Source organism: Leptinotarsa decemlineata, unplaced genomic scaffold (assembly GCF_025532065.1).
Source record: "Leptinotarsa decemlineata unplaced genomic scaffold, Ldec_3_MD MMD2_tig00003798_RagTag_RagTag, whole genome shotgun sequence".
In the NCBI taxonomy this organism is placed as follows: domain Eukaryota; kingdom Metazoa; phylum Arthropoda; class Insecta; order Coleoptera; family Chrysomelidae; genus Leptinotarsa; species Leptinotarsa decemlineata.
Window position 1 is genome coordinate 1,846,415 of NW_027412596.1, and position 15,947 is coordinate 1,862,361.

Here is a 15,947-nt window from a genome sequence, read left to right on the forward strand (position 1 = left end):
CACTTCTGTTCAACCAGGGAAGGTTCTTAGAAAATGTCAGGCATTTAACACCTCATTTTCAACATTTTAATATGAAGAAACCTTCAACAAATGGAATCGCATTATTCAGTATTTTTATCAATTTTGTATTTTCATTGAAATGCTCCCTGTGGATATCAAAATGTACATTTGAAATATATTAAATTTAAAATGACTTCCCAGTAGTATTTTTAACATAATAATTATTAAGTGAAGATTTGACTGATAATTTTCTACAGTATGTCTCTTGATCTTCAAAAACATGTGAATATTTTTTAAATTGAAGTTGTATTCAAATTTTTTTCCTGTGAATACGTACTTGATTATAAAACAGTTTTGTGGTGCAAGTCATATATTACTGAAAACAAAAATAAACACGATTTTCACTTCAATCCCGATCCTCCTGTATATTTTTTGTTTGAAGTCCCATTAAATTTGTTTTATTGTGTATAGTTCTCAAAGACGTATAAACAAATGATTGCTCACTAGAATAACAAGTAATTCTAGTTTTTGAAAAAAACACATTTTTTTATTCAATAGAAAAATTTGAAAAAATTATTTGCAATTATCAGAATCCTCATATCTCGATTATTATTCCTTATTCATGAACGAATGATTTATTCATTTCATAGCTTAGTAGAATCAAAAATGGTTTTCGAAAAAATAGACATTTTTTTTGTTGAAAATTTATTTGAAAATTAAATCAGAACTAATATGCAGAATGTATCTTTAACTTTAACCACCCCTATATCTTTTGATTGAGAAGGTTTTCATAGATAGATATTCTTTAAATTGAATGGTCGGAGTCTATGAACATAGACTTACACAGCCAGAGTCGTGATTGAAGAGAAGAGAATTCGGACTGGGGAACCGTGGTTGAATGGAACCCGAAGTACCAAACTTCGTCTATTATTGCGGCAACATCAGTGATATGTGCGTTGACTGCCAGGACGAAGTTCATGTCTCGAAGTCTTAGCAATGAACATCGCAGGCCTTGCAAAAACGTTTTGCTCCAGGCTCTTTTCAATAAAGTGGCCCCACCCGAAAACTTCAAAAAATTCTCATGCAATAGTCTGTTTTAAGCATTTTTCATGAAGTCATTTCACCCCAAAATATGCCGATGTAAAGATTGAGACAAGAAAGAAATATGATTTATGATAATGGTCTAAACTCTACCACTTTAATTTTTCAATCAATGAATCATCAGTAAAATTATTGAAATTTAGGTGTATGTCTACAATTTTTCCCAAAGGCCAATTGTTTTTTAGTAGCTTATACATGACTATGACAATATCTTCTTTTACTACGTTTTTCTTTTCTTGAAACCACATGCATCTCTTAGTGAGTGTGGTATATATTCCCTAGGAAAGTTAAAACTTCTTGTTTGGCTGCTTATTCGTTAAAAATCTTTTTCAGTCATTCTTTCACCGATCGTACCACGCGCTCCCAAATTCCCCTATATGTGGGCTTGCTGGTACAATGAATTTCCAATCAATTTCCTGAGATACCATCTTTCTCTTGATCAAATCTTAGTCTAAATTTTTAATTATTATTTCAATTCTCGATTTGCTGATGTAAGATTTGAACTATTGTCGCTCCAAATTGATAAAAGCTATCCCCTCCTAGAAATGAATCTCCTAATTGCTAAAATCGCTAAATCTGTGGTGAGAGATTCTGAGAGCTCTATATGGATAGCTCTAATTGAAAAATATGTAAAGAAAACCCCTTATACTTTTTCTTTTTTTCGTCCAATTGAAACTTCCGTGGTTCCAAAATAATCCATTCTAGTATAGGTGAATGCTTCAGGTGGTTTCTGCAGTCGTTACTCTAGAAATTGTCCCATGCAGGAACTTGAGGTTTTGTTCTTATATCACAAAAATTGCAAAATTTTATTGTTTCAATTACTAATTTTCTGGCATGCAGTATCCAAAATCTTTGCTTTATTTCATTTAGAGTTTTTTGTAAACCTGCATGAATGTTTTTTGAATCGTAAAATTGAATAAGTAATTTAATGAATGTGTGTTTACTGTCCAGTTTGATTGGCCTTTTTGCTTGAGAAGAGAGTTCTGTAGAGTTATCTGTTCTTCCCAAACAGATATCATCCAGATAGGGTGACAATTGATGAAGTTTGCTTGATTTATGTATAGATCTATTTCTCATAAAAGACGGTATTCTTCTGAAAAACAATCCTCTTGCACTTTCCTATTCCAAATTTCTTCTGCTCTCTTCAATTGTCAATTCTTGTTTTTGGAGATTGTTTACCCCACATTTATTTTTGTTACGACAAAATTTCATTTTAATAGATGTTGTATCGTACCTGGAATATATAGATGTTCCCAAACAACAAAAACATATACCGTTACTTTTTACGAAATTCCATTTTTTGTATATTAAAAGATCCAAAAAAGTTTTGCATTTATCTATTATATGTTTCTTTTCACACATGATACATTTGTTAATTAAAGTAATCTTATCTTGAGAAGTGACAAGAGCTTTTTGGAATCTCTCTTTATGAGGCTGATTTTGAGAGAACTTACCAGATGCCTGATTTGTAGAAGGCTTACTCACATTCATAGATTGGGCGTAGCTTGCTGCGCTATTTTTTTCTGACTTACAAAACAGCCACTTTTTAAATTCTTGTATAGTGCTCTTACCATTTTTCTCAAGTTCCTTTTCACCCCATGAAAGCTGCATGTTGTAGGGTAACTTTTGTAGAATTTCCTCCAGAAGTTGAGGGTAATCCACATAGTTCTGCATGTCCATGATTTCCAGGGTAACCACTAGATTTGACACATCTTTCGCAAAATGTGTTCAAGACATGAAATCATTATTTTTCATTGTAGGAAAGTTTTTTGCTTTATTAACCAGACTCTTCACAGATCGCCGTATCTACTAATGAAAATGCCGATAATTGGTTTGATTAATGAAGTAGATAACAATAATTCCTCAACTGATCGTCTAGCATCCCCTTTCTAAACTTTTCTCAACCTACACATATTTTCCTTATATGTTAAACCTAATAACTTAGTTGTTGAAAGAAATTGTTGATAAAAACTTATCCATTCAATAGTTTCCCCAGAAAAATTCGGTAAATCTTTGTCAATTGATTGTCTCGCCAATAACTGCTTGATTTCTGCATCTGAAGCCTATTCATTTTTTCTATGATGTGTATATTTTGCCCCTGTGCTATTTTCAAACGAAGCCCTTGTACTTATGAATATTGTCAATTTGACTTATGTAAAACGACCTCTTATCCGACATATTCTTGACATGTTCTTTCGTATTTTGCAACCAATTACGCACTTTCACTTCATAATCAACTGAAGAAATCTCGTCACCTCCCAAATGAAATTTCTCACTTATTCTAGCTTTTTCTAATGCCAACCTATTTTCAATCGTTAGCTTTTCCATTTCGAACTGCTTCGACAACAATATAGTCATTTGTTCGTCATCTTTTGCCCGGACTGTCATGAGTTTTCTTCTATAAATACTTGCAATGTATCTCACAGATAAAGATTCTGAAACCGAGTTAGATTGGGCACCATCATTTTCACTGCTTCTACTGGACGAGAATACAGATAACTTGTCTTCTGTGGCATCACGTTCAGCATTGGCAACTTTCCTAACATCTCTGATTGTGACATCCTTTTCATGACTCTCACTTTCTGCTTTAGCAGTTTTGCTAAGTGTTTCTATTTTGCCGTTATCTAGGCTGAAGGACCAGCACAATGTTTATATTTACCTAGAAATGTGTTCACTATTCGTATATCTGCTCGAAGACCAGCACAATATTTATGGCTTCTGAATGTACTGTTATGAATAAAATGCAAGTTTTCTTCCTTAAAAACTTTTCTACTTGTCTACAAAAATTGTCATTCAACTATTTTTTACATGTCAAAAACATACAAAGTAATTCAAACTTAAAACTCGACATATCGGTACATTATTATATAATTTTCATTCAACCAAAACTTTTTACTTATTTTTTATCACAAGTGAGATATATTGGCGCGAGGCCTGGAGCGCCCACTCCACGGCTCTGTTTTCAATAACTTCTTTCGTCTTTTCAAGAAATTCAGGAAACCTTTCCTAATTGAGAGAAACAATTGTAATTTGATACAAACATCTGTGATTGCTGAAAACTGTGATTGGCTTGGGTAAGATAACTCCATGGATTGAACTTATTAGTCATACGCGAATTAAATGAATCGATCCAGTATTATATTTGGAAGACGATCACGTTTCATGGGTGAACTGAAGAGTCTTTTGAGACATCACTCAATCTCATCCAATAATTTTCCTTCTGGAACAATTTTCTATGTACCAAATGTATTGAGACTGAAATAACTAGCTGTTGCTTGTGACTTTGTTCACATGGAATTCAGTTTCCTCAGATCTACTAACAGCACAATTTTGTAATTTACTTGTTTTATAGGAAAATTTCTTTACTATAACTAGACTAGAATGAGAGGTAAATGAGAAAAACGTATTTGCTTGGAAAACTCTGTTCCAGTATATTTAAAAAAAAAAGTTTTCATAAAAGCATACTTAATGAAACATGACAACAGTTAATAAATTATTTTTTATTATATAAATATAGGTCTCTATTATTTTGAAAGGTGATTGTTATTTTAAAACATGTGGTGCAACAGTAGTCAAATAGTGAACAAAAAGTTAAAAATATTTGATTCTACACTCTTCAAGAAATAAGTGCATAGTGATTTGGCACATTGGTCTTATAAAAAACGACAGAAATCTTGGCGTTTGCCCTTATTTTTGATGAAAGATGAAAATATGACGATTTTGTGCATTTAATTTAATTAACTACAGCCATGTGTGATGTAATATCATGTAAAATGCAGTTATGAAGTACTAAACCTTGCATAATTTCTGTCATAACCATTTCTCACTTCTACTCATATTGGTCTTCATGTAGAAATTGTGCTCAGCGTACAAAATGATAAATATTTCAATATTTGTTATACTGTTCGGGTTGCAAAAAGTAGTTTCTTGAAAACATTTCAAATATCTTAGTATTTATTCCATGCAAGCATATTCTTTGTGGATTTGTATTTCAACTGGAAAGTGAGAAAATATGTTTTCATCACAAGGAACGACACACAGCTATTTGACGCGCCATTAAATTTCTTCCAGAGTTTTTAAGTGGCTGAAGCAGAAACTCTTCGAGTATCTGATTGACTACCAACCAAAATGACAATGAATGAAGAAAAAAGTATTAGCTTTCTTGATACCTCATCCCAAATCAAAACAAAATTTGGTTTCAGAACGTCCAAAAGACACAAAGACAATGCTCACTCAACTTTGAAAATTTTACTCACAGCTGAAATAGGTTTTTGAATGCTTCAATAACAAAATACTCCTACTAAAACTTGAAAATTATGGACTTAGGTACTGCGGTTCAAATAACTAGTTATCAAGTCTAAACGGAAGGTAAGTTTCAACAAACTTGTGGCCATTCCACAAGGTTCTTTTTTTCGGCCAACTACTTTTTTTACTGTATAATCTGGCTGATTATCCATTGGAGGAAATTTCACAATTTCTGCAGATGACACATCGATACTATGGTAAAATGATAATCCAAATACCTTACAAAATAGTTCAGAAAAGGACCTATTGAAAGTCAAAGGATTTTGTGATGAGAACTTCTTTTATTGTATCTGAAACCAATATAGTTATTTTAAAATGTGTGCGAGTCTCATTGTTTTTCAGCAAAACACGCCTTATATGGAATTGAAAATAAAAAATTCTACCATAACTACAACTTTTTCTAACAATTTGTAGAGGTCCGCTGAAACTTTTGAATTGTATAAATCATTACCAGCTGACTGACACTGTATTGTATGACGTTTCTTGTGAAATGATACTACATGACAAATAAAATTATCGGCAGTTTATTAAACCCTGAATAATTTCTATCAGATAAGTTCAATTTGAACAGAAACACAATATAAAATTCTCACAATGAAGTGTAAAGCTGATCGTTAATTTGCATTAATTATCATCAAGAATCAGAATCATTTATTCATCACAAAATAATACATATTGTGTGGTGAAAACTACAGAATATGTAACTTATCGGACTAGTCAAAAAGATTGTATATAAAATAGATTGACTAAAATTGATAAAATATAGACAATATATATATATGAAACAGCTGTCTACCGGTAGCTCTTAAATTGAAATCAATATGGGAGTGATCAAGAAGTACTTATCTATTTATTTTTTGATTTTCATGGAATTATTTTCCAGCAGCTTGACTGCACCTTTCTAGATTATATATGTATATATATAAATATATATATATATATATATTGTATATATATATAGTATATATATATATATAGTATATATATAGTATATATATATAGTATATATATATATATATATATACATAATATATAAAATTTGACAACGAATTCAGTTGAGGTTTGTACAACTATAATTTTAAAATAAAATCAGGAGCCCAGAAACTCTTTTACGCTATAGAAAGCTTTATCACTGAGATATGTTGATATTCTAGTCCTAACTGCTGACTTGCTACCGTCCATCAAGTCTATCAGAAAAAGGAAATATTATAACCAATCTGCTGAACAAACTTGAAAGATAAAGAAATTTATATTGTGTTCATCTACATTTCAATGCCATAAAAACAAAATTGCTTCCTGATATGTCTATGACAGAAAGTGTTCTATGCAAACATAAATCAGTTTAATCATATGATTTTATGAGTTATATGCTTTCTGATAAAAATAGAATCAAAATATTCATCTTTAATCAACAATTCAAAACTACCAATGATTACAGAAAGAACAAAATCTGGACTGCTAGGCCAAAGAAGGAGATAGTTACTGGAAGTTAACATATACACCACTGAAGATGTCTGCTGCGGTAGCAAATGAAATGTTCAATACCACAAGTTTATTTTGAGCACAGCCTACCAGCTCGGATTTTGTTCTTTCTATTCGTTACCCTGGCTGTGAGAGCCTATGTTCTTATATTAACAGTGACTATGTTTATCTTGACAGCATCATGAGTATAGATAGCGAGATTGAACCGTTCAGTTATATTCAACTAACTTGGAATTTCGAATATTTTTGCCCAATATGACAGTGAGAATGTTGAATAAAAAAAAGTAAGTCAAATTGAATTGAATACTGAAACCAAATAAATAGTAAGGCTTTCGGTCAGGTTCCATTAAACTTGTCGTTTTTTGGGATTGTTAACTATTAATTTTTTTGCCTCAAATTCAAATTCTCATAAGTTTTGTATTTCACACTACACATCTGAAACGCAAAATAAATAACATAGAGATATTGTTTTCAAATGGCAAACAAATGACAAAATATTTCAATATTGAAAAAAAACGTGGATACTTATTTTCCCATAGAGCTCTTTGTTTAAATCTATTTTAATTATAAATACCTAAATCATCTCCTGATGATGCTAATTTGGTTAGCGGAACGCGTGTCGAGCAACGTTCTTCGAGAAACAGTATTTTTATTCTGGTATGAGAAAAGTGTTTTCAATAGATTAATTTTACACCATAGATTACAAATTCCTACTTATCATAAATATAAATTACATATTCTCCACTAAGAATTACGGGAATACTGGAAATCAACAAAACATACAATTCGTTCGGAATATCAGTGAGTTGATATTCTATATATAGAGACTTTAGAACAGACAACACTTCAGATTTGAATAGTAAGACAGGGTGATCAAAGGCAACATTACTTTCAAAGAATGTAAACTTTCACGGCCGGCGATATCTGTGCCAAAGCTATTTTCGCTCATAGTCTGAAGATTTTTATGCCTTAAGTTTCGTCTATTACTGCGGTAGACATTATCAAAGGCGATGAAGTAACGGTCGAAATGCTCAAGTAGTTCCTAATGCGTTAACTATGATGCTGCTATTTGACTTTGGTTTTATATTATTATTAGTGTTTTTTCTTAATTGCATTACCTGACTTTGTTAATGTTCATTGCCTCCTCTTTTCTATTGAAATTATATCTGTTTTTGAATTTCTATTGCCTGTCTATTTACTTTTGGATAGTAATTTTGAGTTTTTAGAGTATTACTGTATCTTCAAATGAGACAATGTGAGTTCCTTCTTTAAGAGCATGTTCGGCTACAGCTGAAGTCCTTAGCTGACCTTATACTTTCTCTGATAGTTTTTCTTGGCCTGAGTAATAGTTTCATGTTGTGTTTCTCTAAAATTCTCCCAATCCCGTCTGTAAAATTTTTAACATAGAGAAGGAAAAATTATTCCCTTAACACGCCTAGCAGGGGGTCACTTTGGCGTTCTCTTTTCTGAATCATATGGCCTGCTTGAATCCTACTTCGCAGTACCCATACCCATTAAAAACATTTTTTAGATAATTGAGTTCCTCAGGAAGACTCTCAGGTTCACAGATGCATTGTGCTCTCTCAGTCATTGTTTTAATTACTCTTTCTTTTGTAGTGTCTGGTGGTTAGTTTTTATTCAGGTACCTGTCTGTGTGTATTGGTTGTTTGGTCCAATGTATCATCTTCACGTCTGTTCCCAAGAACATCCAAGAAGGCTATTATAGTCTCTTGGGTTTTACTTACCATTGTGAATTGGATTTTTGTGTTGAGAGAGTTTAGATATAATAGAAAGTCGTTTAGTGTCTAGTAGTTATCAACATGTATGTACAAATTTATTTGTGATATTTACCTTTCCAACTCTATGTCTGGGCCATGGTTTGTAGAGTTTGTGAAGAAATAACGCAGTCAAAAAAATGTTTTAATGGCCACTTGCTCTCTACGGTTCGTTGTTCAAAATTTTCCATGAAAAAGTTTGCCATCCCCAGATTTAATAAACTGCTCATTGCGGTACCATCCGTTTATTTGGCCACTTGCTCTGAGGCCCGTTGTTCAAAATTTCCCATGAGAAAGTTCGCTTATCGCCAGATTTAATAAACTGCTCATTGGGTTCCATCCATTTGTTCGTTAAAAACACCATCCTACTGAAAATTAGTTGATGATGAACTACAAGCGAACGGGGCGAATATATCTGCTGGGAATACTTCGCCGATTAGCCTTAATTTGAACCATCGTGTACAAGGAAACCACGTAGAAACTCTCTAGTATGTCTCCAGAACCTTACTTCCCGAGTCTTTAATAAATGACTGTTTTTTCTACGAGCAGCTGCAGTAGATTGTCAAGTATTTGGCCAGCTCATAAGTTGGTGAACCTATCACATTCACGATAGGTCTAAGTGTCACATTCTCTTTATGGTACGGAGGTACGAACCCGACTGAGTCTTTTATATGTCCCTGCAGATCACAACCAAAAATCCTGGAAAATAACTTCGACACAATATTACTTTCATAAAACAGTTGCTTTAATGCACGAAAAGGCCATTACAGAGTTTTCACATCATGTCTTAATTTTTATTTGCTAAGAGATTTTTTACATTTGTAACCTACAGCTTTTGAAATCATTGAATCATCAAATTCAATTCAATCACCACCACCCTTAAAGCGAAATATTGGAGAAGTATTCATACATATGGAATGGTATTACCTTTATCTTTTCATTAACAGACTTGCCAAAGAATGAAAAATTCTGTTTTTGAATCTGATAGGGGACACTGAATTGTTAAATTTTCAGTGAATTTATTTTATTTGAAAATTTAATTTTCATTTTTATATCCACACTTTTGTAATATAAGCTTTCTATTACATGTATTGTTTTTTTACAGTAAGTATGACACGAGTAAATCACATGAATTTAAGTAATTTTAGTTTTCTCTGTAATATTTCCTTCATGAATTTATTACCATTTATTCAGTTCAGTAACTTGTATGCCTCGAATAAATTGGATTGGATACAATTAAATCAAGTAGACTAATATTGAGAAGATAAACCTAGCCACTGCCTTCAGTTTTTTTGTCAAAAACCACTTTTTTCATAGTGACATGGAGATGTACATTCATTTAGTGGACTATGTGAATGGAATATTTGAATTCAATTGGATTTTTCAAAGAAAATGAAAAGAAATTACTTTTTAGCAAACCCTATTACAAAACACGATTTTTTCAGAGGCAACTTTTAACCTGCATTTTTATACTGATGTCTGGATATCAGTAGGTGACTGCTTTCTTTGAAGTTCTATGTAATTCACTAATTTTATTTATATTCTGTTTCATAAATATTTTAGATTTACAATGATACACACATTTATAGATATTAATACCAATGAAACCAATACAGTGATGATACGTGATACAATTTTTAGTGACCAAAACATGCGAAATTTATAAGTAGGTATCATTAAAATAGCGACCCACAGTTACTCATTAACGAAAGAAACACTTTCTCCCTTCTTACAATTGTATGCAAATAATTATACATACCTGCAATTTTAGAATTTGTGTTATTAGGTTAGTTTTGACTAGATAAGAACATATGACTTGAAGTTGTAAATATAATCGGCACCAATGCATATCAATACCTCAATTATTACCAGAACAAATTTATTATTGAATCCCATCATAAACTTTAGATATTTTTTAACGACTTTTAAATGCTTGGATACAAGTTTCACCTTGTATTTTTTGTTAATAGACTAGATAAAAAATAAGGCATCTTGACCTTCCCTTCAAACAGGTGGAGGTTCTTTGACAAATTCACTATACATTGTTTTACCAGCCATTTTCAGAATAGCCTTGCTCTCTACATTTCCATCAAGAATACCAACTCGTTCTCCCTTCTCTTGCGGTGTTGGTGGAGGCTGTCCCAATCCCCAAACTTCAAGGTGTCTGAATGTGAATTCCTTCGAAAGAGACATCTGTTGATAACCAGTATAGGTTGTGCACGATTGACTTGTTTCTCCTTTGCCATATTCGCTATCTATCCAAAGACCCCAGTAGCCATGTTGACCTCCCATTGCCTTGAGAAAATAAAGATTCTCATATAAAGTTCAAAAATACTATTTGAATGGTATGCATTCTTTCATCTAAATTTTATTATATATATGGTTAACAGAAAAACTCGATACTGTTTTTGAAATAGAACACCCTGTATATTTCCACATTTTTGTGTTGATTTTGAACAGTTTTTTAGATAAACTGTTTCAAACAGAAAATGATGTGGTTTCTTTGTCATTCATTACTTATTTTTGAAATTTAACAGATTCCATTCGATATTCCTTCATCAGTGACAAAACTTCTCTTCAAACAATTTTATTAACGCTGATACACGAACTGAAAAAAATTTCATGAATTAGTAACTCCCCTCTATTTGAAAATTTCATATCTTCCATTTTGTTACGGGGTTGGATTAAACCATATTTTTAATGAAACCCCCACACAAATCAAATCTAATGGATTGCCACCTGGTATTCTAGGAGGCCAATGAAAAGTTTCATTAGTACCAATCCATCTGTCTTTGAAGATTTCAGTTAAAGCTTCGCTTACTGAACAATAATTATGGTGTGGAGCACCATTTATTTGGTACCATTCACGTTCTCTTCCTGGTCTATTGAATTGTCAAGTAGGGTATACATATCTCCCTTTCAGCCTTGTGTAGAGAAGCATTTGGAAATGCATAAAAAAAAAACCAAAACTGTCATGCTATTGCTATCATCATTCACTCTAAAGCTTTCTAGCTTTCTGCCAATGATTTTTGGACGAAAGGTCCCACTCAACCTACAGTTTTTTAGTAGTCGATTTATAACGTTATTATTCGGCTCTGAAAGTTGTGGATATTTTTCATGAAATACTCGGCATGTTCTACTTGCAATTCTATTGCACTCACCATAAATAATATATAATCTATCTATCTATCTTCTTTCTTTTTCTATCTATATATATTTATATATATATATAGTGTTACACATAAAGTTCGCGACATATGGAAGCTTTTTTTATTAACAGATATAATGAAAATTTTACTTCACAGTTAGTTTGCGCTTGAAAAATGAGGTAAAAACAGCCTCTTTACTTTTGCCATGTGCTACCCTAAAAACCTGTCAAATTTGACATTTTTTTCGGAAATCCTCAAAATTTCGAAAAATGCTAAAAAAAAAGTTGCCCAGTTTCCAATTTTATATCCTTGCTCAAAATTTGAACTCTCTACTGTCACTTCGACTTTTTTCCAATTTTTTTAATTTTCAAATCTTTCGCTCTATCGATTCGAACGTAACATGATTCAAATTTCATAATTTTGACCAGAAAATACCTGCATTGTCCTGTTACAAAAAAAAATAAATAAATACACCTCCAAAAATTTGTCTCTGTTTTTGCAAAGTTCATCTAGTTTTTTCATTTCATTGTTAAACTGATTTGGATTTTCAATGTATGGACTTTAATATGTTAGTAATCGAATAAACGCATTTCTCTTCATTCTTATTACACTCGTATTCCTTTTTTTAGCAGATTTGCATCCCATTAGCTGCAGTTGAGTTCAAAATATTTTGATGCAGGAAGATAAAACTTATTTTCCTCTTGAAGATGATCACTTGGTGATCGAAACAAGTGTCGAGGTGTAAAAATAACGATTTGGTGCTGGGAAAAAACTCCAGTAATATTCAGCAATTATTAGGTCTAAAAGAGAATCATATCATTTCTTAGAAAATTCCAAAAACAAATATTTGAAAGTTAGTAAATCACGAACGAAATTCTGCTAGTAACTCAAATGTCACCCCAAATAGTATCAGCCCTGATGAATTTAATATATTCTTCTCCAATATAGCCGAGGATATAATCAGATCCTTGCCATCCTGTAATATCAACATAACAGATTGCTATTCTAACCTCCCTACACCTCGAGAATCTTTTTTTATGTTACCTGTGACCCATGAAGATGTAATGCACTCCATTAAAAAACTCAAGAGCTCAAACTCTTATGACATATATTATTTAAATAGCCTTATCATCAAAGAAACTCTAAATTATCTCATCGAACCGTTAACCATTCTTATAAACGGCTGTTTTCTTGAGGGTTTTTTCCCAGATGTATTGAAATTTAGCAAAGTTATACCTATTTTCAAAAAAGGAGATCCTTCATCACCTGACAATTACAGACCTAGATCTATTATACCCATCTTGGGAAAAATAATAGAGATCATAGTTAAAGAACGTCTGATGAGCTTTATGAATAAATATAGTATTCTCCACAAACATCAATATGGCTTCATGGAAAACAGATCCACAACTGATGCAGTTATGGAAATAATACAAAATGCAATAAACAATGTGGAACGTGGCGAACACATCTCTTTAACGTTGTGGGATCTGAGCAAAGCATTTGATTGTGTTAATCAAAATCTCATAATCAAAAAACTTGAATACTATGGAATCCGAGGAACATCTTTAAATTTCTTCATATCCTATCTCTCTTCAAGGAAACAAGCAGTTTATTTGAATAGTACTCTGTCGGATACAAAAATTATGTCTCATGGCATCCCTCAGGGGTCTGTTCTGGGACCTACATTATTTTTTATCTACATAAATGACATTTTCGACTATATGCTTCCCAAAACAATAATTTTCTTTGCAGACTATACGACAATGCTAAATGAAAGTTCAGATATTGACGTTATATTAAAAGTAAACCAAGAACTGGAAGAAAGGGCGGAAAAATGGTTCTCACGAAACAAGTTGAAGCTAAATAGAGATAAAACTCAAAATATTATTATATCATCAAATAATCGCTTAACAAATAACAATCATGTTAAACTTCTTGGCATAACTGTCAATGATTCACTAAAATGGGAAAATCACATTGAAATGTTGTGTAAAACAATCCAGCCAACTTTATCTACTTCTACTTCGTAGGCTGAGGAAAGTTCTGAGCACCCAAACACTAATAACCTCCTATCATTCATTATTCCACACTCACCTAACATATGGTGTACTCCTATGGGGTAGGTCTTCCTATGCTCTCAGAGCATTCCGTATGCAAAAAAAAGCTCTCAGGATTATAGCAGGTGTCCCACTTAATGAACATTGCCAACCACTTTTTGTAAAATTCAAAATCATGCCATTGCCTTGTATTTTCATCTACCACACACTACTTCAGATTCACAAGTATAAAAATAAATATTTGTCCCATTCAGACTACCACAATTACACTACCAGAAATGCACAAAAACTGATACAATCCCCGGTCAAGCTAGAAATGTCAGTGTGTAATTTGCTGGATATCAAACTCTACAATGTTTTGCCTTCTGATCTAGTATTGTTGTGTATATAACTGTATTCAAGAGGAGGGTGAAAAAATATCTTATAAAAAACTGTTTATATAATTTGAAAGATTATATGAACTGTACATATACGGAATGATTTTAATATTTTCATGTTTTAGATGTTGTGCTGAACCATCATAAATTTTACTGTCTTTTTTATTTATACACAACTTTGTACATTGTACCATTTTTTCCTGACTTGTTATAAATGTAATTTACATATAACATGATCAAATAAATCTATCTTTCTATCTATCTATATATATATCTTCTACCATTTGGTGGATCGGTGCCCCGTCAAATTGATACCACAAATTTCGTCTAACACTTTGAGGCAGATTATCGAAAACTTCAGACAAACTGATTCATAATGAAATTTCTGTACATGCCTGCGTTCAAATTTTCTCTAAAAAAATATGGTCCAATTATTTTGTTATGTAATAACCTACACCAAACATTTGTCTTGAATGAAAATTGGTGACGGCATTCTATTACAAAATTTGGATTATTAATGGACTACTAGCGACAATTTTGGAAACGACAGTTCTGTTTGACGTGAAGGTTGCCTCGTCTGTCCATAAAATCCTGTAGCGAAATGAGATGTCATCTTCTCTCTTACCTTGGAACCAAAATGAAAATCCTACTCGAATATCGAAATTTCTTTCTTTAAGAGTGTGTATGAACTTTAGCTTATAGGGATGGAATTTATTTTTGTGCAAAATTCTTCTCACAGTTTCTCTGCCAACCCCTGTATCTTCACTAATACTCCTAATATTAGTTTTTCGGTTTTCAACAACGCTCAAAAAACATTGAGTTGTTTTTCTTCATTATACTTTATTAGATTATGTGGTTTCTTGAAACGATTGTCCTCAGAGCCAGTTTCTTTGAATGTTTTCAATATCCCTCCCACGGTTCTAAAGTGAAAATTTCTTCCTGGATGCCGGTGATTGAAAATACAAGCAACATATCGATATGGCACATTCTCATCACATAAAAGAACGATTTCCACTTTGTCCTGTGTGGATGACATTGTACTTACTTGTGAATTATAATTGTACGAAAATCTGTACACAAAACAACTCGATTCATTAAATGCAATAATTTGACATTAACCAAAACTAAAAATTTGTTTCAAAAGCCTACTAAGGGAAAATTTTATTTCGATTTGATCAGTACCTACTATTTTCTTCCCGACATGTTGCATTAGTTTTGTAATGTTTAAAATCACGAAATTTGATATTATGATTATTACAAATCGTTAAAATGAAAGTCTTGAATAGTTATGAAACTGTAGGTCAATGTTTAGTTTACAGAAAAGTATATTTCGGGTTAGATTGTAATTAAATTATTGGCCAGGAAAATAATCAAACTGAATAATAATCAATTAAAACAAGGAATACGAGTGTAATAAGAATGAAGAGAAATACGTTTATTCGATTACTGACATGTTAACGTACATACATACATTGAAAATCTGAATCAGTTTCACAATGGAATGAAAAAACTATATGAACTTTGCAACAACAAAAACGAATTTCCGGAGGTGTATTTATTTCTTTTTTTAATTTGTACTCATTTTTCAAGCACAAACTAACTGTAAAGTCAAATTTTCATTATATCTATTAATAAAAAAAAAACTTCCATATGAATGAATTGTCTGGTTTTTCTTATAATGTTATCCATATTGGTACT

General features: G+C 32.0%; 1 protein-coding gene across 2 annotated transcripts in view; it reads right to left on the reverse strand.

Annotated features, from left to right (window-relative positions):
• Positions 1-8,033: 8,033 nt before the first annotated feature.
• Positions 8,034-15,947, reverse strand: part of LOC111514492 (MTOR-associated protein MEAK7) — a 36,351-nt gene continuing 28,437 nt past the window's right edge. For both annotated transcript variants that reach the window (XM_074178448.1, XM_074178447.1), the window contains one exon: positions 8,034-10,958. In XM_074178448.1, coding sequence (XP_074034549.1) covers positions 10,668-10,958 — 291 coding nt within the window. In that variant the 3' untranslated portion in view covers positions 8,034-10,667. The remainder of the gene's footprint in view (positions 10,959-15,947) is intronic.